The 22856-nt window shown below is 37.8% G+C and overlaps 8 protein-coding genes and 1 pseudogene across 9 annotated transcripts; 7 read left to right on the top strand and 2 right to left on the bottom strand.

The window, feature by feature from the left end:
- Positions 1-672: 672 nt before the first annotated feature.
- Positions 673-1561, bottom strand: LOC18030975 (annotated as a pseudogene).
- A 466-nt stretch (positions 1562-2027) lies between these two features.
- LOC18030974 (exopolygalacturonase) lies at positions 2028-4196 on the top strand. Its single transcript, XM_024148991.1, has 6 exons — positions 2028-2228; positions 2335-2478; positions 2618-2794; positions 2888-3177; positions 3260-3488; positions 3930-4196. The coding sequence occupies exons 1-6, from the start codon at positions 2028-2030 to the stop codon at positions 4194-4196; spliced, it is 1308 nt and encodes a 435-aa protein (XP_024004759.1).
- A 418-nt stretch (positions 4197-4614) lies between these two features.
- LOC18030973 (probable purine permease 6) lies at positions 4615-5880 on the top strand. Its single transcript, XM_006414075.2, has 2 exons — positions 4615-4666; positions 4772-5880. Exons 1-2 carry the CDS (start codon positions 4615-4617, stop codon positions 5878-5880), a joined length of 1161 nt encoding a protein of 386 aa, XP_006414138.1.
- Positions 5881-7203: 1323 nt separating this feature from the next.
- Positions 7204-8490, top strand: LOC18030972 (probable purine permease 6). Its single transcript, XM_006414074.1, has 2 exons — positions 7204-7255; positions 7376-8490. Exons 1-2 carry the CDS (start codon positions 7204-7206, stop codon positions 8488-8490), a joined length of 1167 nt encoding a protein of 388 aa, XP_006414137.1.
- Positions 8491-8778: 288 nt separating this feature from the next.
- LOC18030971 (probable purine permease 8) lies at positions 8779-10392 on the top strand. The gene is made up of 2 exons (XM_006414073.2): positions 8779-8960; positions 9081-10392. Exons 1-2 carry the CDS (start codon positions 8930-8932, stop codon positions 10238-10240), a joined length of 1191 nt encoding a protein of 396 aa, XP_006414136.1. The 5' UTR covers positions 8779-8929; the 3' UTR covers positions 10241-10392.
- A 551-nt stretch (positions 10393-10943) lies between these two features.
- On the top strand, positions 10944-12547 carry LOC18031115 (probable purine permease 22). Its single transcript, XM_006414072.2, has 2 exons — positions 10944-11094; positions 11178-12547. The coding sequence occupies exons 1-2, from the start codon at positions 11064-11066 to the stop codon at positions 12275-12277; spliced, it is 1131 nt and encodes a 376-aa protein (XP_006414135.1). The 5' UTR covers positions 10944-11063; the 3' UTR covers positions 12278-12547.
- A 934-nt stretch (positions 12548-13481) lies between these two features.
- Positions 13482-14992, top strand: LOC18031114 (probable purine permease 10). The gene is made up of 2 exons (XM_006414071.2): positions 13482-13547; positions 13718-14992. The coding sequence occupies exons 1-2, from the start codon at positions 13517-13519 to the stop codon at positions 14863-14865; spliced, it is 1179 nt and encodes a 392-aa protein (XP_006414134.1). The 5' UTR covers positions 13482-13516; the 3' UTR covers positions 14866-14992.
- A 17-nt stretch (positions 14993-15009) lies between these two features.
- On the bottom strand, positions 15010-17148 carry LOC18031113 (UDP-N-acetylglucosamine transferase subunit ALG14 homolog). 2 transcript variants are annotated; one of them, XM_006414070.2, is made up of 6 exons: positions 17071-17148; positions 16336-16546; positions 16104-16243; positions 15755-15898; positions 15598-15657; positions 15010-15422 (listed from the first exon to the last, which is right to left on the bottom strand). In XM_006414070.2, exons 2-6 carry the CDS (start codon positions 16514-16516, stop codon positions 15246-15248), a joined length of 702 nt encoding a protein of 233 aa, XP_006414133.1. In that variant the 5' UTR covers positions 16517-16546; positions 17071-17148; the 3' UTR covers positions 15010-15245. The 2 variants fall into 2 exon arrangements, with proteins under 2 accessions (XP_006414133.1, XP_024005477.1); XM_024149709.1 differs by having other exon boundaries at positions 16964-17073.
- A 159-nt stretch (positions 17149-17307) lies between these two features.
- LOC18031112 (probable starch synthase 4, chloroplastic/amyloplastic) lies at positions 17308-22433 on the top strand. The gene is made up of 16 exons (XM_006414069.2): positions 17308-17529; positions 18014-18368; positions 18458-18539; positions 18632-19655; positions 19749-19800; positions 19893-20015; positions 20108-20183; positions 20259-20443; positions 20531-20725; positions 20804-20875; positions 20956-21165; positions 21268-21393; positions 21490-21639; positions 21743-21804; positions 21893-21968; positions 22083-22433. Exons 1-16 carry the CDS (start codon positions 17378-17380, stop codon positions 22260-22262), a joined length of 3120 nt encoding a protein of 1039 aa, XP_006414132.1. The 5' UTR covers positions 17308-17377; the 3' UTR covers positions 22263-22433.
- Positions 22434-22856: the final 423 nt, after the last annotated feature.

Genomic DNA, 22856 nt, shown 5'->3' with positions numbered 1-22856 from the left:
CGCGCTGTCAGGTCAGGCCCACTTCGGCTAAGACCATCGTAAATCAGAGTCAATTGGGTCGGTCTCGGTCTCTAACCGGTCCGGACCAGGGAGCGGAGCGTACCACCAACAACCCGTACTGAGGATGATCCAAGATTCAACTGTCCATGAGTAAGAGTCTTTTCGCTGAGAATACCTTGGCTGTTTAATGGTTGTCAAATGCATATGCAGAGCAATAGCTCCATCTGAACGAGGATCCGAAAGTTTCAATCCAACCATTTCTTCACTTGCTTCAGCCACAGTTGCATATATATAGGACTACGTAGATTTCTATAGTAGTCCCTCATCCCCCAACAGCTTGTTAAGAGGGCCTAAAAGAGTCCAAGAATCATACCTAAAACGCGCCACAAGACCATTCCCTAATGAGCATTTCACAAACCTCTCTACAAGATTTCTTAATTTCAACAGATTTTTCCAATTTCATGAATCACGACACTGCTCCACAACAGACCAGAAACTAGCCTTTCTGATGTTTCTCTGCAAGGTTGCCCTTTATATTATATTTAGCTCAAGATTAATATTAAACCATTTTACCAAAAAAATAATAATATCTGATTGAGCTCCAAAACGTTTATGTAGCACTGATCATATTTTAAAAGAAAAAAAAATTCAATGCCAAAGATTTGGAGACTCTCATTTCTTGTTCTTCTTAAACTTCTTCTTCGCTTCATCCTTGACAGTGAGAACATCGACGCGGCTCAACTGAAATTGAAACGCCGGAACAATCTTGCTTCCGTAGCTACAATAACTTCCCGACCAATCAAAGCTTCCAAGTCTAGCATTACAATTAGGACACATCAACTTCCCTTGCGACACACCATCTTCCACTCCATTCATCCAACTCATCGGCTCTACAAATACAGAAGTACACTGCTTCTGCTGCTGCTCGCCACCATGATTCTTGTTCTGAACATCTCCGTTCATGTTTGCAAACATGGCAGAGAACTCTAGATCAGCCTCACCTGGAGTATGATTCATCACTTGCTCTTGAAGCAACACAACTCTCCTGCATTTCTTGCACTGGTACGTAGATGTATCACCACCACTATTACTCTTCTCCGGATCTGCCCTCAGCTTTAACCTGTCGAATTTCTTATCTTGACTATATATATAACCTAAAGCTTTAAGACGGAACCGCTTGAAAATAGGGCTTGAACGGTCGACTTTAAAGTTCATCTTCTCAAACAGTTCCAACTGTTTTAAAAACCCTTGATTGGGACTCACGTTAGAGCTTTGTCTCAGTGAAGCCAAAGCATCTTTTACAGACAGCTTCTCGGTTCTCATCAGATACGCAATGACAATAGAAGCACTCATCATCATCATCATCACCTACGTAGACTCGTTTGATTTCTTTCGACTCTAATCTCACGTTTTGCCATTCCTCGAACGTTTTGCCAATCGAAGGGCTGTGTAAAACTGTTAGAACATGTGAGATTTCAGAGCTACCATTCTTGAGAATTTCAGCTGCTGCGCAGAAATCTCCAAGGAATAGATTCTCCCTGATTAGGTCAAGTTTCGACATTGATTGTGTCCAAAAAGAAAAACCCTAAGTTTGATTTGCTTGTGACCAGCGATGAAACACTCAGCAGAGAAGAGAAGAGAAAGGAGCGATTGTTTGCTTGTGACCAGCGACCAAACTCAGTTTTGATTGGCACTGCGCGAATGAACTCTCTTTTAGGTTTCTCTCTATTTCACGACATCACTGCTTCTCTTTCCATCGGGTGGATTGATTTTACTTCCAAAAAATGGTAACTGGGTTGGGCCCAATAAATAAACCCAATTTAAGCCCATTTATCTTCTCTGGTCCCACGCGGTAAATTCTCAATTCTCTCAGTACTTCAGTAGTGGGAAAGGAGTTCATGGCAGTTTCTTTCACTTTTTAACTCCCCGAAAAAGAAAATGATTTTTTTTTTTTTTCCGTGTCACGATTCGTTTTAATTACTACAGCTCTAAAAGCAGTTTCTTCACCTTCATGAGCATAGTGGAAGATGGAGTCTGCGATTTTTCATTACCTCAGAGTTCTAATTCTCTTCTTCTTCTTCACATTATCTTCTTTCAGTTTTGTTCTTCGTGGAGACATAAACTTGTCTTTGAGAAACAGAGTCCGTAACATTGATAAAAGCTCTGTCCTTATTGTTAATGTCCATAGTTTTGGTGCTCGAGCTAACGACCATAGAGATCACACCAAGGTTCTCTCTCTCTTTTTTTCCTTCGTAATCTGCTTTTCATTTTATAGATCCAATCACTGTTAACTCACTGGAATCAGCTAATCCCATTGAGATATTGTTTTATAAGGCATTTGAAGCAGCATGGGACAAGGCATGTAAATCATCTTCAAGCTCTGTAGATCTTATAATCCCAAGAGGTGAATTCTCTGTTGGTCCTCTCAGATTCTCTGGTCCTTGCACTAACGTATCCAATCTCACTGTCCGAGTTAAGGTAATCTATTAAACTCTCCCCTCAATTCTATCTCTCTTTTGAAACTCTCCCCTCAATCTCTATATATCTCTCTCTCTTTGAATCTGCTTTTGGCATGTGTTTCATTAATGTTTCCTTGCTATACACGTGACTGAATTAGGGTCATCTCAAGGCATCAACTGATCTGTCAAAGTATAGATCAGGTGGAGGTTGGATTGAGTTTAGATGGATCAACGGTTTAACTCTTACCGGAGGTGGAACATTTGACGGTCAAGGCGCCGTAGCTTGGCCGTTTAATAACTGTACTACCGATTCTAACTGCAAACTCCTCCCAACAGTGAGATAAAAACGTTTGAATGTGTGATCATAAGTATTGTCTCCTTTTGAAGGAAATGATTGATTTTTGTTTTTTTTTGCTGTTGATTTTCAGAGCTTGAAGTTTGTGGGGATGAACAGAACAGTGGTAAGAAGGATAAGCTCAGTGAACAGCAAGTTCTTTCACATGGCATTAGTTGAGTGCAGAGACTTCAAAGGCACAAGACTCAACATCACTGCTCCTTCTGATAGTCCAAATACAGATGGTATTCATATCGAACGCAGCTCCAATGTCTATTTCTCGCGTTCACATATAGCCACTGGAGATGATTGTGTCTCTATAGGACAAGGAAATTCTCAGATCACAATCACTAGTATCAAATGTGGACCAGGACATGGTATCAGGTAAAATTGATCAAAACCGCCTTTTTTTGTAACTGTTGTTGTTGCAGAGTTTATAAACGGTTTTGTTTTCTTGCGTTTGAAGCGTTGGGAGTTTAGGAAGATATCCAAATGAGAAAGATGTGAAGGGGCTGGTGGTGAGGGATTGCAAGATGAGCGGTACAACGAATGGGATAAGGATCAAAACTTGGGCTAATTCTCCTGGTCTTAGTGCAGCTACCAACATGACTTTTCAGAACATTGTTATGAAGAATGTGACTAATCCAATCATCATTGATCAGTCTTATTGTCCTTTCTCTTCTTGCACTTCAAATGTAAGTCTTCTTTATCACTTAACTCTCTAGCTACTTCTCTATTTTCTAAAAATATAACGGTTATCTATAGACAAATTATCAGTTTATGTTAAACGACTGTAATTAATCAGCCTTTGTGAGTACTTAGACCCTGTCATGATAATTACATTTCCAGTTACTCTCTTTAGAGTGACATAACATCAAGAACCAAAGTAGACTTAATCTACCTCTATATATAACGGGCAATAGCCCCGGTTTAACCATTGATTTTGTGATATCAGCTTAGATTCTGTGATAAGTACTACATTTTTCAGGTACCCTTTAGAGTAAGTGTGAGTGACATATAACTTCAAGAACATAAGAACCATACCGCGTTGATCTGAGTGACATTGAATGTTTTACTAGAGATTTGTTACTGAAATGGGTCTGAGAGCACTGTTTTGGTTCATTTCCTTGTTGCAGGTACCGTCGAAGGTGAAGCTGAGTGATATATACTTCAAGAACATAAGAGGAACATCATCTTCGAGGGTGGCTGTGCAGCTACATTGTAGCAGAGGAATTCCATGTAAGAAAGTGTTCTTAGAGAATGTTCATCTCTATCTTTCTTCTTCTGGTGGAGGAATTGGAGAAAACCAGAGCAGAAACAGAGGAAGTGAAGCTGTCTCTTCTTCTTGTAGATACGTTAGAGCTAGATACATTGGGACTCAAATCCCACCCCCATGTCACTAATTTTCATCATCATCGTCATGTAGTTGTTCTTGTAATTTAACTTCTGTGCCTTGTTTTGTCTTTTTGGACACGTTTTCTTATAAAGTTAGAGACTTTTGTTAGATAATTCGATAGCATCATCCTAAAGAAAAATCTTGGCTAATTAAAAGATTATTCATAAGAAAAATATTGGTTAGTTTAAAGATGGAATGCGAAATCATTGGGGGAGATGGTTCATGTCAAGAGCACCATCTAACAATTTCCGGGTAATAGCTTGCACAGATTATATCCATACACAACTTATTATTTTAGTAACTATATATTTAATATAAGTAATAACAAGATTGTTTATAAAGTAATAATTTATGCACCTTTATATAAGTAATCAAGGACACATCATCTTTACTTGTTCCCTGAGATATTGCTCCCTCCGGCTTCTATGATGGAAGTAGAATCAGAAACTCAAGAACTCCATATTCACGTCAATGGAGGTAAGTAGTATAACCAATACAAATGTAATCAATCAAACCATGGTATAGCGCTTCCTGTGTTCTTATCTTACATATGACCTTGTTCTGTTTTCATGTGTTGATCAGAACCTGCAAGAAAATTTTCAACAGAACAGAGAAGTCACAACTACTCATGGAGGTTAAGAGTGTCTCTCTATGTCACTCTCCTATTAGCTGGAGAGACAATAGCCACTCTCTTGGGTAGACTTTACTACGACAAAGGCGGAAACAGTACATGGCTCGAGACTTTGGTTCAGCTTGTTGGGTTTCCTTTAACCCTTCCTTGCTATTATTACATAAAACCTGAGCCTTCCAAGTCTAAAATCATAACCAAAAATACAACTTCTTTCTTTTCTACACTATCTTTAGTGTATATTGGACTTGGCTTGCTTGCTGCTGGACACAGTGTTCTGTACTCCTTTGGATTACTCTACCTTCCAGTTTCTACTTTCTCTTTGATATCTGCGTCGCAATTAGCGTTTAATGCCGTCTTTGCTTACTTCCTAAACTCCCAAAAGTTCACACCATTTATACTCAATTCACTTGTTCTCTTGACCATATCTTCTACACTTCTTGTCATCCAAGATGAGCCTGAATCTTCCACTTCGAAGTCATTAGCCAAGTCCAATTATGTGATTGGATACATCTGCGCGATTGGTAGCTCAGCTGGTTATTCTCTGTTGCTTTCTTTAACAGATTACGCGTTCGAAAAGATTCTAAAGAAGTACACTTTCAAGGCGATTTTAGACATGGTCACATATCAGTCTTTGGTAGCTACTAGTGCCGTTGTGGTTGGACTCATTGCAAGTGGTGGTTGGAAAATGTTAAGGACAGAAATGGAAGAGTTTAGGCTTGGGAAAAGCTATTACCTATTGATAACTATTGGTGCGACGATATCGTGGCAAGCTTGTTCGATTGGTAGTGTGGGTTTGATTCTTGAAGTTTCATCGCTTTTCTCAAACGTTATAAGCACTCTTTGTTTACCTGTTGTTCCAGTTCTTGCTGTTGTGTTCTTCCACGATGAGATGAGTGCAATCAAGTTGATAGCAATGTTTTTGGCCATTTGGGGATTTGTTTCTTATGCTTACCAGCATTATGTCGATGATCCAAAACCAGAAGAAGATCAGCAAGAGATTCCTCAACCTGAAGAAGAAGATGAAGAACCACAAGAAGATAACGGTATCATTCTGGCTTAGACAAAGACCCAAGGGCGGAAGGGCCCAATGAGGTTTTATAATTGAAGAGAATAGTAGGATATTACTATGATTTAGTGTTCTTGAAAAAAGAAAAAAAAACTCGTCGAGGGAGAAAATTGTGGGATGATGATATTGATTTCCGTTTACCTTTTTTTTTATTTTTGTGCTAATAAGATTATATGACATACTGTTGCAACACTCCTGGAATAAATGATATCTATTCTATTTGGACAGAAAATTTTGATTCCTGTATAAATGCAAAGTCACATCCGATTTCCATAAGATTATGATGAGTAGAGGAAAAAAACAGAGATATATTGAAGAAATTAGATTAATTTCTGAACTGCTTCGTGATAGTTTAGCACTTTAGCTAACTAAAAATCTAAAACACACATTTCATAATTTATCAACATATAAAGGAATGAGAATGCGCATGGATTATAGGCTTTTCACAATCCAAAGCATACCCAACAACTAGACGAAACAGAGGAACATCTTCACTTTTGTTTTAGTTATATTAAATTGATAGTTATTAATTACATTTATCATTTGACATTGAATGTTTAACTGTTTTAATTTGTTTATATATTAGATTAATAAAGCAATCCTTAACGGGATCATTATTTTTTCTGTAATCCACCATTATTTATATATTCCCTACGTTTTCACAAAGAGTGTTGTTCTGACACTTTTTTTTTATTTCAAAAAGAATGTCGTTTTAGAATTCCAATGTAATTTTTGACATAAAATACCATTTTTAACCTAAAAAAATTCAGAAAATTAGTTATAAATATAATTCCAAAAGTTATTTTCTGCAAATTAATAAGGGTATAAAAGACCTTTTATCTTTTTTCTTAATTTGTGTGCAGAATGTCAAAACGACACTCTTTGTGAAACGGAGGGAGTATGTGTTTATATACAAATCATTAAACATACTAATATCATTTCCGTAATTTTTTATATAATTTAATTTATAGTAAGAGTTTTAATTTCTTAATAATGAACTTCTCCCTTTTCATTATAGAATATCAATTTCATATGATAATCAATATTTTTTTGGTAAAACTATTAATAAATCTTATTAAAATAGGTTAGAGGAAGATTTTATCAGTTACATTTATCATTTGATTTCTGATTTATTAACTATTTTATGTGTTCACATATACATATCTAAATATACTATGATAATATTTTGGTATATTCAATTTAATATATGGAGTTAGTTATGTTGGTAATTTAATAAAATTGATTATAAAAGAATTATTTAAAGTGAGCACTCATCATCTTTATTTGTTCCATGAGATATTGCTCCCTCCGGTTTCTATGATGGAAGTCGAATCAGAAACTCAAGAGCTCTGTCTTCACGTCAATGGCGGTAAGTAGTTTAGTCCCTACAAGGTTGAATCAATCAAACGAATACAGCAATTTCGGAATAGAGCTTCTTGCGGTCTTGTTTTTATATACTTATGTTCTTGTTTTCATGTGTTGATGATAGAACATGCAGGGAAATTTTCAACAGAACAAAGAAGTCAAAACTACTCATGGATGTTAAAAGTGTCTCTCTACGTAATTCTCCTCTTAGCTGGAGAGACAATAGCTACTCTCTTAGGAAGACTTTACTACGAAAAAGGTGGTAAAAGCACATGGCTCGAGACCTTGGTTCAGCTTGTTGGGTTTCCTTTAACCCTTCCTTGTTATTATTACATAAAGCCTGAGCCTTCCAAGACTAAAGACATAACCAGAAAAACTATTTCTTCCTTCTTGAAACAGTCTTTAGTGTATATTGGACTTGGCTTGCTTGTTGCTGGACAAAGTGCTTTATATTCTTTTGGATTACTCTACCTACCTGTCTCAACTTTCTCTTTGATCTCTGCTTCACAATTGGCTTTTAATGCAATCTTCTCCTACTTCTTAAACTCACAAAAGATCACATTTCCAATACTCAATTCAATTGTTCTCTTGACCATATCTTCAACACTTCTTGTCATCCAACCTGACCCTGAGCTTTCTTCTTCCAAGTCCATTGCCAAATCCAATTATGTGATTGGATACATCTGCGCAATTGGTAGCTCAGCTGGGTATTCTCTGGTGCTTTCTTTACAAGATTACGCGTTTGAAAATATTCTAAAGAAACACACTTTCAAGGCGATTTTAGATATGGACACATACCCGTCTCTGGCAGCTACTTGTGTAGTTGTAGTTGGACTTTTTGGAAGTGGTGGGTGGAAAATATTGAAGACAGAAATGGAAGAGTTTCAACTTGGGAAAATCTCTTATATTCTGATAAATCTCGGTGCAACGATATCATGGCAAGCTTTTTCGATTGGTAGTTTGGGTTTGATTCTTGAAGTTTCATCGCTTTTCTCAAATGTTATAGGCACTCTTGGTTTACCTGTTGTTCCTTGTCTTGCTGTTGTGTTCTTCCGCGATGAGATGAGTGGAATCAAGTTGGTTGCAATGTTGTTGGCCATATGGGGATTTGTTTCTTATGCTTACCAGCATTATGTCGATGAACCAAAAACAAAAGAAGTAAATCAGGAGAAAGAAGAAGAAGAGCAAGAGCTTTTTCAACCTGAAAAAGAAGAAGCACAAAAATATAACATTTCATAACCTATGAACTTCTATCTTATAGAGAACAGTGTAATAGGAGCAACATGATAAAAGGAAAAAGTAACTCTTTTTGCTTCCCTTGCAACAAAATTTGTTTAATGCCAAGTGTAATAGGCCTCCCTCTCTTGTTATATCTATGTTGACTTCTGAGTCCATTACTAAGCCAAAAAGTCAAGAATCAAAAATAAAACAAATGTACACTTCCAATATGATTCGAGTGAGATAACGAAATAAAGCGTTTCACCAAACACAGCCTATTTTTAACAACGTTGAGTTTAGGAAGTTCGCTTAGAGCCGCCAATTAAAAGGTTTCAAGAATTCCGAGTCAACGGTAAATAAGAGCAGACCTTTAATAAAATATGATGCACTTGCCTCAAGCTCCCATCTATATAACAGCTTGACTAAAAATCTGTTTGTGGGAAGTTCTCTTAGAGCTGCCATGGAAAGAACTCAAGAAATCTATGTCAATGGTAAGCAAGAAGCATCTCTTTGTGTAGATCCCTTTGAAAATCATCTGAAAACATGCAGATCATTTGATACTGTTCATAAAATATGCTCTAACCATGACTGGTTTTTTTCTCTGTTTTCAGCTCAGCAGAATATAGAAGCAAACCTGACTGATCAGGAGGAAACATATACCCCCATGGAAATTGAATCATCGTCAGTACCTCAACAGAAGAACTATAAGAGGTGGATTCGAATCTCCATTTATGTATTCTTTGTCCTCTCCTGCCAAACACTTTCTACAATTCTGGGAAGATTGTACTACGAAATTGGTGGGAAGAGCACATGGATGGGAACACTTGTCCAACTAATCGGCTTCCCTGTTCTGTTCCTCTTCCGCTTCTTTTCCCAAATCAAAACCCCTAAAGCAACAGATACTACTACTACAAGTTTCAGACAGTTTCCTTCCTCCATCACCCTTGGATCAGTTTACATTGTCACTGGTCTGTTAGTGTCTGCTAATTCTTATATGTCCTCACTCGGGTTGCTTTACTTACCGGTTTCTACTTTCTCCCTAATCTTGGCCTCACAACTAGCCTTCACTGCCTTCTTCTCGTATTTCCTAAACTCACAAAAGTTCACACCTTTCATCGTGAACTCTTTGTTTCTCCTTACTATTTCCTCAGCCCTCCTTGTGGTCAACACTGAGTCGCAAAGCACAACAAATGTTTCTAGAGCTAAATATGTGATTGGGATCATATGTACCATTGGTGCTTCTGCTGGGATTGGACTGCTTCTATCTCTGGTACAGCTCATCCTCAGGAAGGTTTTAAAGAAGCATACATTCTCAACGGTCATGGACTTGGTCGCCTACCAATCTCTAGTTGCAAGCTGTGTGGTTCTCATAGGACTATTTGCAAGCAGGGAGTGGAGAACTTTGACAAGTGAGATGGAAAACTATAAACTCGGGAAAGCGCCATATGTTATGACTTTGGCCTCCATAGCTATTTCCTGGCAAGTCTATACCATTGGTGTTGTGGGATTGATCTTCGAGTCTTCTTCTGTGTTTTCTAATTCCATAACTGCTGTGGGATCGCCTATAGTTCCAGTTGTAGCAGTGATAGTTTTCCACGATAAAATGAACTCGTCAAAGATCTTCTCCATCATTTTAGCTATATGGGGATTCATTTCATTCGTTTATCAGCACTACCTCGATGCAAAGAAGTTGAAGACTAGCCAGACAAATCCTGTAGGAGGTCCTCGTCTACCTGTTGAGGAAGGTCACACAAACACACAAAGCGTATGATCACGCATATATATCCTGTATAAAGCTCATGTAACTCTATTTGGCCAACTAGTCCGTTTTAACTAACTGATAAAGTTTGTGCATTTCAGATTTTATAGCTTTTATCCGATATAGAACTGTGTAGCAGATGACCATGTCAATTTAGTGACATTATACTTTTGTGTGTGTGACACCAAAGAAGAATTGAGCAGTTAGCCATAAATTACAAAGATTTAAATGCACTACTCTGCTTTGTCATTTCGCAATATACCTGAAACACTGAACACTAGAGCAACCAGCGTAACATGTCCAATGAAAAAACAGAGACAGCTAGAGGAAAAAAGTGCTTTTAACAAAAAACAAGGGCACAGAAATAATACCACTTGGAAGCCACAAATAAATAACGTAGCGACTTGAACAGTAACTGTTTTCTTTCTTACAACAAAATTACTTCAAATGTAAAAAAGTTACATAAGGAGCTTGTCTTCTAATAGATACTGAGAAGGAAAAAAAAAAGGTTTTCTTAGAGCCGCCATACAAAGGTTTCAAGAATTCCAAGTCAAGTGAAGCAGAAAAATCAAAGTCAAAGGTCAACAAGAGCATACTAGATTATGATACTGCTGTGCTGTCGCCTATCACCTGCATCATCTATTTTTTTAATTTACTAAAAATTCTATCAGGTTTGATTGTGCAACTTGTGTGGGGTATTTAGTTTTTAATTAACTACCAAGTTTTGTATAAAGAGAGATTTTGGGTGTACAATGCAAGACATCTCTAACAAATAACAATCAATAGAAGACAATTCTCTTTCTTCCAATTTTTCTTTCTCACCTTCTCATTCCTCATGGACAGATCTCAAGAACTCTATGCCAGTGGTAAGGAAGAAGCACCTGGTAGTGTAGATCCTCTAATTTTTTTCTAAGGAAATATAATAACCATGAGTGTTAAATATTTTCAGGTGACCAAAACTTAGAAGCAAACCTAATAGATCATGAGGTAACTGAATCATCATCGTTACCTGAAACTAGGAACTTTAAAAGGTGGCTCCGTGTCTCCATTTATGTAATCTTTGTCCTCTCCTGCCAGCCACTTGCTACAATTCTTGGTAGATTGTACTATGAAAATGGTGGGAAGAGCACATACGTGGTAACACTTCTACAACTCATTGGCTTCCCTGTTCTGGTTCTCTTCCGCTTCTTTTCACAAATCAGACAACCAAAATCAGCAGATACAAATTTCAATCAGTCCCCTTCCTTCACCACCCTTGCATCAGTTTACATGTGCACTGGACTGCTAGTATCTGCCTACGCTTCTCTGTCTGCAATTGGTTTACTCTACTTACCAGTTTCTACTTTCTCCCTCATCTTGGCCTCACAGCTGGCCTTCACTGCCTTTTTCTCCTACTTCCTTAACTCGCAAAAGTTCACTCCTTTCATCGTCAATTCTTTGTTTCTCCTCACCGTTTCCTCTGCCCTCCTCGTGGTCAACACTGAGCCGCAAGAAACATCAAATGTCTCTAGACTACAATATGTGGTCGGGTTCATATGCACCATCGGTGCTTCCGCTGGGATTGGATTGCTACTATCTCTGATACAACTTCTCTTCAGGAAGGTTTTCAAGAAGCATACATCCTCAGCAGTCATGGACTTAGCCATTTACCAGTCTCTAGTTGCAAGTTGTGTGGTTCTCATAGGACTTTTTGCGAGTGGAGAGTGGAAAACTTTGCCTAGTGAGATGAGAAACTACAAACTGGGGCAAGTGTCGTATGTTGTGACTTTGGCCTCCGCAGCTATTTCCTGGCAAGTCTACACCGTTGGTCTTGTTGGATTGATTTTTGAGTCGTCTTCTGTCTTCTCCAATTCCATAACTGCTGTGGGATTGCCTATAGTCCCAGTCATAGCTGTGATAGTTTTCCATGATAAAATGGAAGCATCAAAGATCTTCTCCATCATTTTAGCTATCTGGGGCTTCCTTTCATTTGTCTATCAGCACTACCTCGACGAAAAGATGTCCAAGACTTGCCACGCAAACCCTGTCGAGGAAGATATACAAACTTGATGAAACACGGCTGCACTGAAGGTCATATAAACAAACATACAAAGTTGTGCACACAATTATGCATATCTTCGATGTGAAGCCCGTCTATGTAAATTTTCTCTAATGGTCCATGCAAATGGAACACCTGTCTTTCATTACGGGTTGAGCAGTTGTGCACATATATCAGATTTGTGTTAGTTTATTTAGCCAAATACTCATTTCTAAGTAAATAAGAAATTATGTACATTTTCAGGTATTTGAAACTTATATTCGAAAGAGAATAGTTTAATACGAGCAGGGTGATAAAAAACCATTTCCTCAATACAAAACCATGTCAATTTTTGTGAAATTTTCATTTTGTGAGTGTGACACCCGATAAAAATTGACCAGTTAGCCATAATTTCCGAAGATGTCAATCCACGATTCTGCTTTTAGTTTCAATGCACCTGAGATAACAAACAGCAAATCAGTTATAATGTAAAAAAAAGGAAGAAAACTTAGACAGACAGGTCCAAATATCCTGAGGGAAACAGAGCTTTGAACAAAATGTAAGTTACCAGAAATAATACCAGTTGGAAGTCTCTGACTTCGTCTGCCATCGTTCTAGCTAGCCTCATCATTATCTTGATGAAATAAACTTCCAAAGAACAAGCCAAAGAAATTAATTAGGCACAAAGAACTTTCATTATATTCAGCCTGAACTTCGGCTGCCATCGTTTTAGACTTTTAGCTCCTCATCATTATCTTGATGAAATAAACTTCCACATGTCTCATCATAAGAGAAAGATACAACCCAAAGAAACTCATAGACATAAAGAACTTTCAAAATATTCAGCCCGAAGGTCTCACAACCACACAACTTGTGTGTGTGCGTGTAAGCTTGTAAATGTCTATGCGTATGGTTGATGTGTCTTCACACAACTTGTGTGTATTCAGCACGAAGGTCACACAATCCTCCTTGGCCTAACTTTCTTGGTCAACAATAGTGGCATCTTTGCATGTAGAAAAACACAATGATTAACTTCATGACAAGAGAAGAGATGTATAGTTGGCATTTACTCGATGTGGGGCCAAGTGCAATGAAAACGTAGACGGTGACCGATTCCTAATCTAATATATATCTGTAATGTATCTCACCCATATAAAAAAAGCTATCATACAGTAGCATATTAGCAACCAAGGGAATTGATACTTATAATCCGTTCAGACCGTCGTTAGCTCCTCCTTGCCCATCTCCAAGGAGGTGATTCCACCTCCACCATGAAGGGTGATCAAGAACTACAAGTCATCGGTGAGTACGCATAAACCAGTTTGTGGAGAACTTACTGGTCTTTCATCTTCAAAAAAAGAAAAGAAAAAGAGGCTTATTATCTCAGTATTCAGTATATAAAATTAAGTTAAAAATGATACCAAAATAAATTATAAACTAATTTTTTTTGCGATATTTTCCTCACTTACCAGTTCAGCAGGGAAAAGAACCAAATCCAACAGTTCAAGAAGAAAGAAACTCGGTCAGTAGCAGGCAAACAAAAGTATCTCCCTCAAACACGTACAAACGGTGGCTCCGGGTGACTATCTATACAATCTTGGTTATTTCAGGCCAATCAGTTGCTACAATTCTGGGCAGACTATACTATGACAATGGAGGAAACAGCAAATGGCTAGCAACAGTAGTTCAACTCGTAGGCTTTCCTGTTTTAGTTCCATATTACCTCTTGTCAATTAAAACACATACAACAACTCATGGAGATGGCCAAAAAACCTCAACAAGGAACCGTGTATTGGTTTATGTAGTGCTTGGACTTCTTGTAGGAGCAGATTGCTACCTATACTCCATCGGACTGCTTTACCTACCCGTTTCAACCTATTCCCTGATCTGTGCATCTCAGTTAGCCTTCAACGCTTTCTTCTCTTATTTCCTCAACTCGCAAAAACTCACTCCTGTCATTTTGAATTCTCTTTTCCTCCTAACTATTTCATCCACCCTCCTTGCGTTCAATAATGAGGAATCCAATTCCACAAAAGTTACAAAAGGAGAGTATGTCAAAGGTTTCATATGCACTGTTGCTGCGTCTGCTGGGTATGGCCTACTCTTATCCCTACAACAGCTAGCCTTCCGTAAAGTCCTCAAGAAGCAAACTTTCTCAGAAGTTATGGATATGATCATCTACGTGAGTCTAGTGGCCAGTTGTGTTAGCGTGGTGGGGCTTTTTGCTAGCAGCGAGTGGAAAAATTTGAGCGCTGAAATGGAAAATTACAAGCTAGGGAAGGTATCTTACATTATGAACCTAGTGTGGACAGCTGTTATCTGGCAGGTATTCAGCATCGGTGGCACGGGGTTGATCTTCGAGCTTTCCTCTCTATTCTCAAATGCAATAAGCGTTTTGGGACTGCCCGTGGTTCCTATCCTGGCTGTCATCATTTTCCATGACAAAATGAATGGATTAAAGGTGATTTCTATGATCTTAGCTATTTGGGGTTTCACATCCTACGTCTACCAACACTATCTTGATGACAAAAACATGAAGAAAAGTCATGGAATCCCAACAACGGAATCCTTTGACCCACCAGAAGCAGAAGGGGTAAAGTCGGCTATCGAAATAAGGTGAATGAGTTAACTTACTTTCCTTATCGGCCTCAAGGCAGCCTACAGTGAAGACTACACATAATACATTGGTGATGCAACACAGGTGAAGTCTCAACGTGAAACTTTTTGCATCGTTGTAACAGGAAGTAGATTTCATTTAAATAGTAAACGACTCTGCGTTAGTTTTGGAAAAGATTACCCAAAATCACATCGTAAGCTCAGTGAAATGGCATGGACAAATTCAGACCAGTAGCTGATTACAAAAGTTCATAATATAAAACTTGATTTCATAGCAACCAAAGACGAGTATTACGAAAATGATCCTGTATATAAAGAGTGTAGGCTATTTAGCAGTTCTAAGTTATTGTACCAATTCGAGGTGCGAGGAGAGTTCCAATCAGCTTACATCAAGCACCCAACATAGTGAGCCCGAGGGTACTTCTTTTGCAGTTGTGGCCATTGAACAAAGAACTGATCAGCTATCTTTAAATGGTACAGCAGCAATCCACTTAATGAGAGTTTTTTCACTCTTGCTACACTCTCAACATAAAAGATCGATGACCATCTAATTCCCAGCACCTGTAAACCAAAATATGAAACAAGAACTTAATGGAAATTCCACATAAAATGGAGAGACCATGACTAAGAATAAAATCCAGGACATGCTCTGTTTTCTTGCCACAGGTCCATTCAAGGTCATCCAAAAAAGTAAAGCTAAGAACTGAGTAATAAAATATTTCTGAAGTGTGTATACCTTGAACAAGAAAGCGATCACACATAGAGGAATACAGGTCCCAGGACCATTGCAGAGAATCTGAAAAGGTTCAACTAGGATTTAATAAATAACCTGATTCATTTTTTGTGAAGAAGCCTTTTAAAAAAATCAGAAAGCATTCAGAGAAAGATCATACCACTTGTGGTCTGATCCGGACCATTAGCCACAGAGCATGAACAATAGCAACAATTGTAGTCCAAACAGAAGTCACATAAGACTGACCAACTTCTCGACTCCGGTAAATTTGCGTGAACTGTGAGGAAGCTTCCTTAACAACAGGCTACATCACAGCCAAATCAAGCAAGAAAACAGGACTCATCAATCGGCTCAAGAATGATCCACTTTTATGCTATAAAATGCAGTATCAACCACACAAGATACTAATCACTCGCATCTTTCTAAGACAGAAATTTAACGCTCAAGACAACCATAAGCAAGAAGCAGCAAAACTCAAACCGAAATTGAAATGAAGGATTTAACTATACCTTCTCAGCTACAGAGTCTTCAAAACTACGAGCTTTCTGGAGACTCATGTTATCCGTAGCCGCAGCAATGTAAAACCTTGGCGCAAATCTGTCCTTCCGCAAAACAGAGAGGAGACTCAACATCTCTGCCGTGTGTCCCCCTGATGAAAAATAGAGACATTTCATCTAATCAACGATATGCACATCACATGTATCCAAATTGCATAAGACACACTGTATTAACTCCTCTCACCAGAGCCAAGAACAATAAGAGTACTAAAAGACCGTGAAGCTCCTTTCGGAAGAGGTTTGCCACACCGGTATATAACATACAGTACACGAACCATTAGAACAATCGCCAAGCTAATTAGAACCAAACCGATGCTGCATTTAGAGACCATCTTCGAGTAAAAGCAGCAATAGTTATCCTCCATGATCCTTGATAACCCTCTTCTCTTTCCAAACTACATTTGAACAAAGAATGTAAATAATAAAATGAAATTCAAACATGAAAATCCATCCTTAAGCTTCTAAATCCAGTCAAATCAACTATGGAGATAGAAACTACACAAAGAATCAGACTCCCAAATTGAGAAAAACTCTGATACCCAAAAAAATATCTTATCTTTCCGTCTTAGTAAATTGAAAAAAATTGAAATTTGAACTAGATCAAATGTGACTTTGATTCACAAATATAGACTGCACAAAGTTGTGAACTTTAGAAGTCACAAAGTTGTAAACTTTAGGAAGTTCACTCCAAAACTGAGGATAAAGAATCTGATTTCTAGTAATGAAATATTCAAGCCAAAACGATTCCAGATCTTAATCGTCAAAAGCTAAACGAGGAATGACTCAAAATTAAACCATAAAACAAAACGAACCGTCAAAATCAAACTGGGAAATTAGACTAGCAAACAAATTTCTCAGAAGCGATACAGAAGATCTGCGACGGCGATGATAAGGGAGGAAGGAAACAAAAAAAACTCACCGGCGACGGGGAATCCCGGCGGTGACGGAATCAATAGGATTAAGGGTTGATTTTCATTGGTTATGGTGTCTCTTCTTTTTACCACCGTTCGATTTGGATATTGCTTCGAATACACGTGGCGTAAGCACGTGAGTGATGGACCTGCGAACATGTATTTTTTTATTTTAATATTTTTCTAAAAGATACTAAGAACTCCTGAAGAAGATATTTACACAGTACTTTTTGAGAAAAAAATGATAATTTTCTACAGAACCTCCATTGAAGCACCCTCCTTTGCATCTATCTTCGTTTAGGAATTATCTAATCAATGACGACGAAGCTGTCAAGCTATTTCTTGACCCATGGATTAGCAGGAATCTCCTGCGAGAGAGAACATGGAAGCTCTCGTCGATTTTTCTGTGTCCCTTCGCGTCGATTACTTCCTGCTTCTTGTAAGATTCGACAACAACGTGGTTTCGAGTGAGTATTTCCGTCTATTCGTACTTTTTTTTTTAGGGTCTTGAGAATAAGCTGTGAATTCGATTACAAGACATAACCATTTTGTCGGATTTATACGAACTTGGCATTTTTGAGTTTGATGTTTTTGCTCTTAGATACCTTGCGTGATGTGGTTTTTCTTACCATTAACCTTATCTCTGGTTTCCAGTTTTGAAATTTTGGTTTATGTTTTGCATTTTGAATTGTTCTTTTCCTCAGTTTGACTTTAGGTGAATGGTCATAGATGTGAATTTGGTTATGGTTATCTTCATTTAGATTCCTTTTTCTGCAGGATGAGTTGGATAGGATTCTGTGAACTAAAATGTTGATTTTAGTTAGAAATCAGATGAAAAATGTTGCATTTGAGCCTCTTTGCAGCTTAAGTTCCTTTCAAATTCAGTTCCCATTTTAGTTACATTATGATTATGTCAAGAAAAAAATCTTCTGATGTCTTGACAATCTGCAGCTCCAATAAAAGACAAGAAATCAAGAAAGGCTCTCCTAAACCAATTCTACCGATAAACTCAAGTCTTCAGAGTAACAACGATGAGGAATCAGAACCTGAAAATGGTTCCGCAGAGAGTGTTTCGAGCGTCAAATCGGATGCAGAAAAGGGCAATGATATTCATGCCACCATAGATATTAATCATGCTGATGAGAATACTGAAAAGAGAGATGATATACAGAAAACTGAAGTTACTCGGCCCAAAAATAAATCTGCAAAGAAGAAGGATGAGAACGTTCATGCTACTGTTGATATCGAGCATGATGATGTGCAGAACTTAAATAAATTAACTGTGCCTGAGGTAGCTAAAGCTTTGGTATGGATTTTTTTTTGTGTTAATGGTATATTTTGACTCTCCAATTCTTAAAGGGCCTTCTTTTAATAACTTCTGTAATCGTTTTTCAGTCCATTAACAAAAGTGGAGGCGAGCAGTTTTCAGATGGACAGTATGGGGAACTAATGACAATGATAAGAAATGCAGAGAAAAGTGAATTTTTTACCAACATTTAGATTGTTTATGTGTGTTTATTTCTTATATTGTGAAATCATATATGAATTTCTGATGGCTTCATGTGGCAGATATTCTTCGGCTTGACCAAGCAAGGGCCACTGCTCTTGACGACCTTAACAAAATTCTAAGTGAAAAAGAAGCATTGCAGGGAGAAATCAGTGTCTTGGAAATGAAACTGGCTGAGACTGATGAAAGGATTAAAACTGCTGCTCAAGAGAAAGTACGTGTAGGGATTCTGGAAGAACAGTTAGAGAAGCTTCGTCATGAAATGCTTTCCCCGCTAGAAAGTGATGGTTATATTCTAGCTCTTAGCAAAGAACTCGAAACATTGAAGATAGAGAATCAGTCTTTGAGAAAGGATTTAGAATTGCTCAAGTCAGAACTTCAGAGCGTTAAGAATACTGATGAACGTGTAGTTGTGTTGGAAAAGGAATGCTCGGGTTTGAAATTTTCTGTAAAGGATTTGGAGTCTAAGTTATCGGTTTCCCAAGAAGATGTCTCGAAGCTTTCTACACTTAAAACCGAATGCACTGATCTATGGGCGAAGGTAGAGAGTCTACAGCTGTTGTTAGATAGAGCTACCAAACAAGCAGAGCAAGCGGTTTTAGTGTTACAACAGAATCAAGATCTCAGAGATAAGGTTGATAAAATCGAGGAGTCACTTAAAGAGGCCAATGTTTATAAAGAATCATCAGAAAAGATTCAACAGTACAATGAGCTAATGCAACATAAAGTGAGATTACTCGAGGAGCGGCTCGAGAAATCTGATGCTGAGATATTCTCGTATGTTCAGTTATATCAAGAATCAATAAAAGAATTCCAGGAAACACTTGAAAGTTTGAAAGAAGAAAGCAAGAGAAAAGCAAGAGATGAACCGGTCGATGATATGCCTTGGGATTATTGGAGTCGTTTGCTTCTAACTGTTGATGGATGGCTGCTTGAGAAGAAAATAGCAAGCGATGATGCTGACTCACTGAGAGAAATGGTTTGGAAGAAAGATAGAAGAATTCACGATACGTACATTGACGTCAAAGACAAAACTGAACGCGATGCTATCTCTGCATTCCTCAAGCTTGTGGCATCTCCAACAAGGTAATCAACGCCTTTGAACGTGCTTTCTCTTTTTCCAGTTTCAATTAATTTGGCAAAAAATAACTTATTTACTTCTTATGGTGTTGATTCTAGTCCAGGATTGTATGTCGTTCACATTGCAGCTGAAATGGCACCTGTAGCTAAGGTATGTTCAGCTAAACCCCTAAGAATTTCTCTTGCTATTCGTGTTTGTTTTTTGTCACCTCCATTCCTAATTTCCGTATGTAATTTCTGTAGGTGGGAGGTTTGGGGGATGTTGTGGCAGGTCTTGGTAAGGCATTGCAAAGAAGAGGTCATTTGGTGGAGATTATTCTTCCCAAATATGACTGTATGCAATATGATCGTGTGCGTGACTTGAGGGTAATGTTGTTGCAATTTGACGAATCTATAAAGAATAAGAGGACTTAAAAATCTCTAGTCTTCTTGATGATGGTTTGCTTTATTCACCGCAGGCGTTGGATACTGTTGTGGAGTCATATTTTGATGGGAAGTTGTATAAAAACAAAATCTGGGTTGGCACTGTTGAAGGTGAGGAAACTTTGTTTTTTTATTGTGGTTGTGTTTTTTGTTTGAATCAAAAGAAAAATTTCTTTCTAATTACAGGGTTGCCTGTACATTTCATTGAACCTCAACATCCGAGTAAATTCTTCTGGAGAGGACAGTTTTACGGAGAGCAAGATGATTTCAAACGCTTCTCGTATTTTAGCCGCGCTGCATTAGAGTTGCTTCTTCAGTCCGGCAAAAAACCTGACATCATACATTGTCATGATTGGCAAACAGCTTTTGTTGTACGGTTTTATCTTTGTTTGTGAACAGTGACATGAGTCTTTTTGTTTAGGATACAATTTTAAGCACTTTTTATTTTGTTATTGCAGGCTCCGCTTTATTGGGATGTGTATGCTCCAAAGGGGCTAGATTCTGCAAGAATATGCTTTACATGTCACAATTTCGAGTATCAAGGTACCTCGTCTGCTTCGGAATTGGGATCTTGCGGGCTTGATGTTCACCAGTTAAACAGACCAGACAGAATGCAGGATCACTCTTCTGGAGATAGAGTCAATCCTGTTAAGGTAAATGATCACAAAATCAGCATATAAATTCGACATTTTGTTCTTATTCATCTCTCTTTCTTTCTCATATTGGTCCAGGGTGCTATAATTTTCTCAAATATTGTAACAACTGTGTCCCCTACTTATGCACAAGAAGTTAGAACACCCGAGGTAGAACATTCTCCTTTTGGTATTTTTCAATGCTAATTAACCAAAGCTTTCATACTAAATCGGTCTAATGTATTTTACAGGGAGGAAAAGGACTCCATTCCACACTCAATTCCCACTCCAAGAAATTCATTGGAATCCTTAACGGCATTGACACAGACTCATGGAATCCCGCCACCGACCCTTTCCTCAAAGCTCAGTTCAACGCTAAAGATCTACAAGGGAAAGAAGAAAACAAATATGCCCTTAGGAAGCAGCTCGGACTTTCTTCAGCCGAGTCAAGACGACCGCTGGTACTTTTTACGTTTGAAAGTGCTTATTGATGCATTGCTGCGAATGCTGAGAAAATTTTGAGCACACTGATTCAGTTAATTTATACTTTTCTTTCAATATAGGTTGGTTGTATAACAAGATTAGTACCACAGAAAGGAGTTCATCTAATCAGACATGCGATATACCGAACATTAGAGTTAGGTGGACAGTTTGTTCTTCTTGGTTCTAGCCCTGTCCCGCATATTCAGGTAATAACCCGTATGCTCTCTAGCTTCTCTCTTTCATATCTTCTATCTAAGTTCCAGTTTCATGGTTTATAGCTTTGATGCATTTTTTTTTTCTAGAGGGAATTTGAAGGTATTGAACAACAGTTTAAGACCCATGATCATGTCCGGTTATTACTGAAGTACGATGAAGCTCTGTCTCATTCGATATACGCAGCTTCCGATTTGTTCATCATTCCTTCAATTTTCGAGCCTTGTGGACTTACACAGGTTAGAAGTACCAAACATGATCTCTAGAAGAAAATCCAAACCATCATCAATTTGACTACATTTTGGCTAATCTCTGTTCTCGGATTCTTTTCTCTTGCATTAGATGATCGCTATGAGATACGGCTCCATTCCAATAGCACGAAAAACCGGAGGGTTAAACGACAGGTAAAACCAAAAACTTCAGACCATTTTGTCAGATTACATTGGTTTCAAACTATCAAAAGATCATTTTGATAGTTTGATCATTTTTCAGTGTGTTCGACATCGATGATGATACAATACCAACCCAGTTTCAAAACGGATTCACATTTCAAACAGCAGACGAACAGGTAACTGAAACGATTCTCTCTTCCTTTCGATCTTTATCAGTCTTTGCTTATGATTGCTTAAAATGGGTGGTGGGTATTTAGTGTTTAGCTAAACAAAGAAAATGTTAAAAACAGGGTCTGAATTACGCATTGGAGCGAGCATTTAATCATTACAAGAAAGATGAAGAGAAATGGACCAGGCTTAAGGAGAAAGTGATGAGTATAGACTTCAGTTGGGCATCATCGGCTACACAATACGAAGAGCTCTACACGAGATCAGTGGCCAGAGCAAGAGCTTCTGCTAACCGCACGTGAGTTTCACACATGCCTCATAGAGATTCTTTCTTGTAACACACGTATTTATTTTAGTTAATTATATATAATCTCTTTACTTGTTCATAATAGAAAAAAAACATTCGGGAGTTTCAATCACATTCAAAAGATTTATACTCCCTACTTTTCATTAAGAATGATGTTCTACAGATTGTTTTACACATTTTAAGAAACGTTTTCATACTTGTTTTTTCATCTAAATAATTTTAACACAACTTCATACCAAAGTACAATAACAATTACAAAAACTATGGCCCTGGGACCATATGGGTGTTTTTATTGCTTGTAACTTCCATAAGGAAGGTCTGACCAATTGACTGAGTTAAAACTATGTTAATCTTCAGTCCAACCTAATAATATCAGACTTCTGCATTTAAAATATCATTCCATAATTATTTTAGGCTTAAACTTACGCATGAATAATGCAATGGTGAAGTAAATATATTTTTTTTGAAGAGAATGTAACAAAATTAAATACGAGTGTCACAAGAAACCAACAAGAAGATCCCAAGATTTTGTAACTTAATTTCTTGTTTAGGAGGAATATGAAATATCTTTTTTTTTCTCTTCCACAAT

Source organism: Eutrema salsugineum, unplaced genomic scaffold, assembly GCF_000478725.1.
Source record: "Eutrema salsugineum unplaced genomic scaffold, Eutsalg1_0 scaffold_1, whole genome shotgun sequence".
NCBI classification, from domain to species: Eukaryota; Viridiplantae; Streptophyta; class Magnoliopsida; order Brassicales; family Brassicaceae; genus Eutrema; species Eutrema salsugineum.
This window is presented reverse-complemented; position numbering and strand designations above follow the sequence as displayed.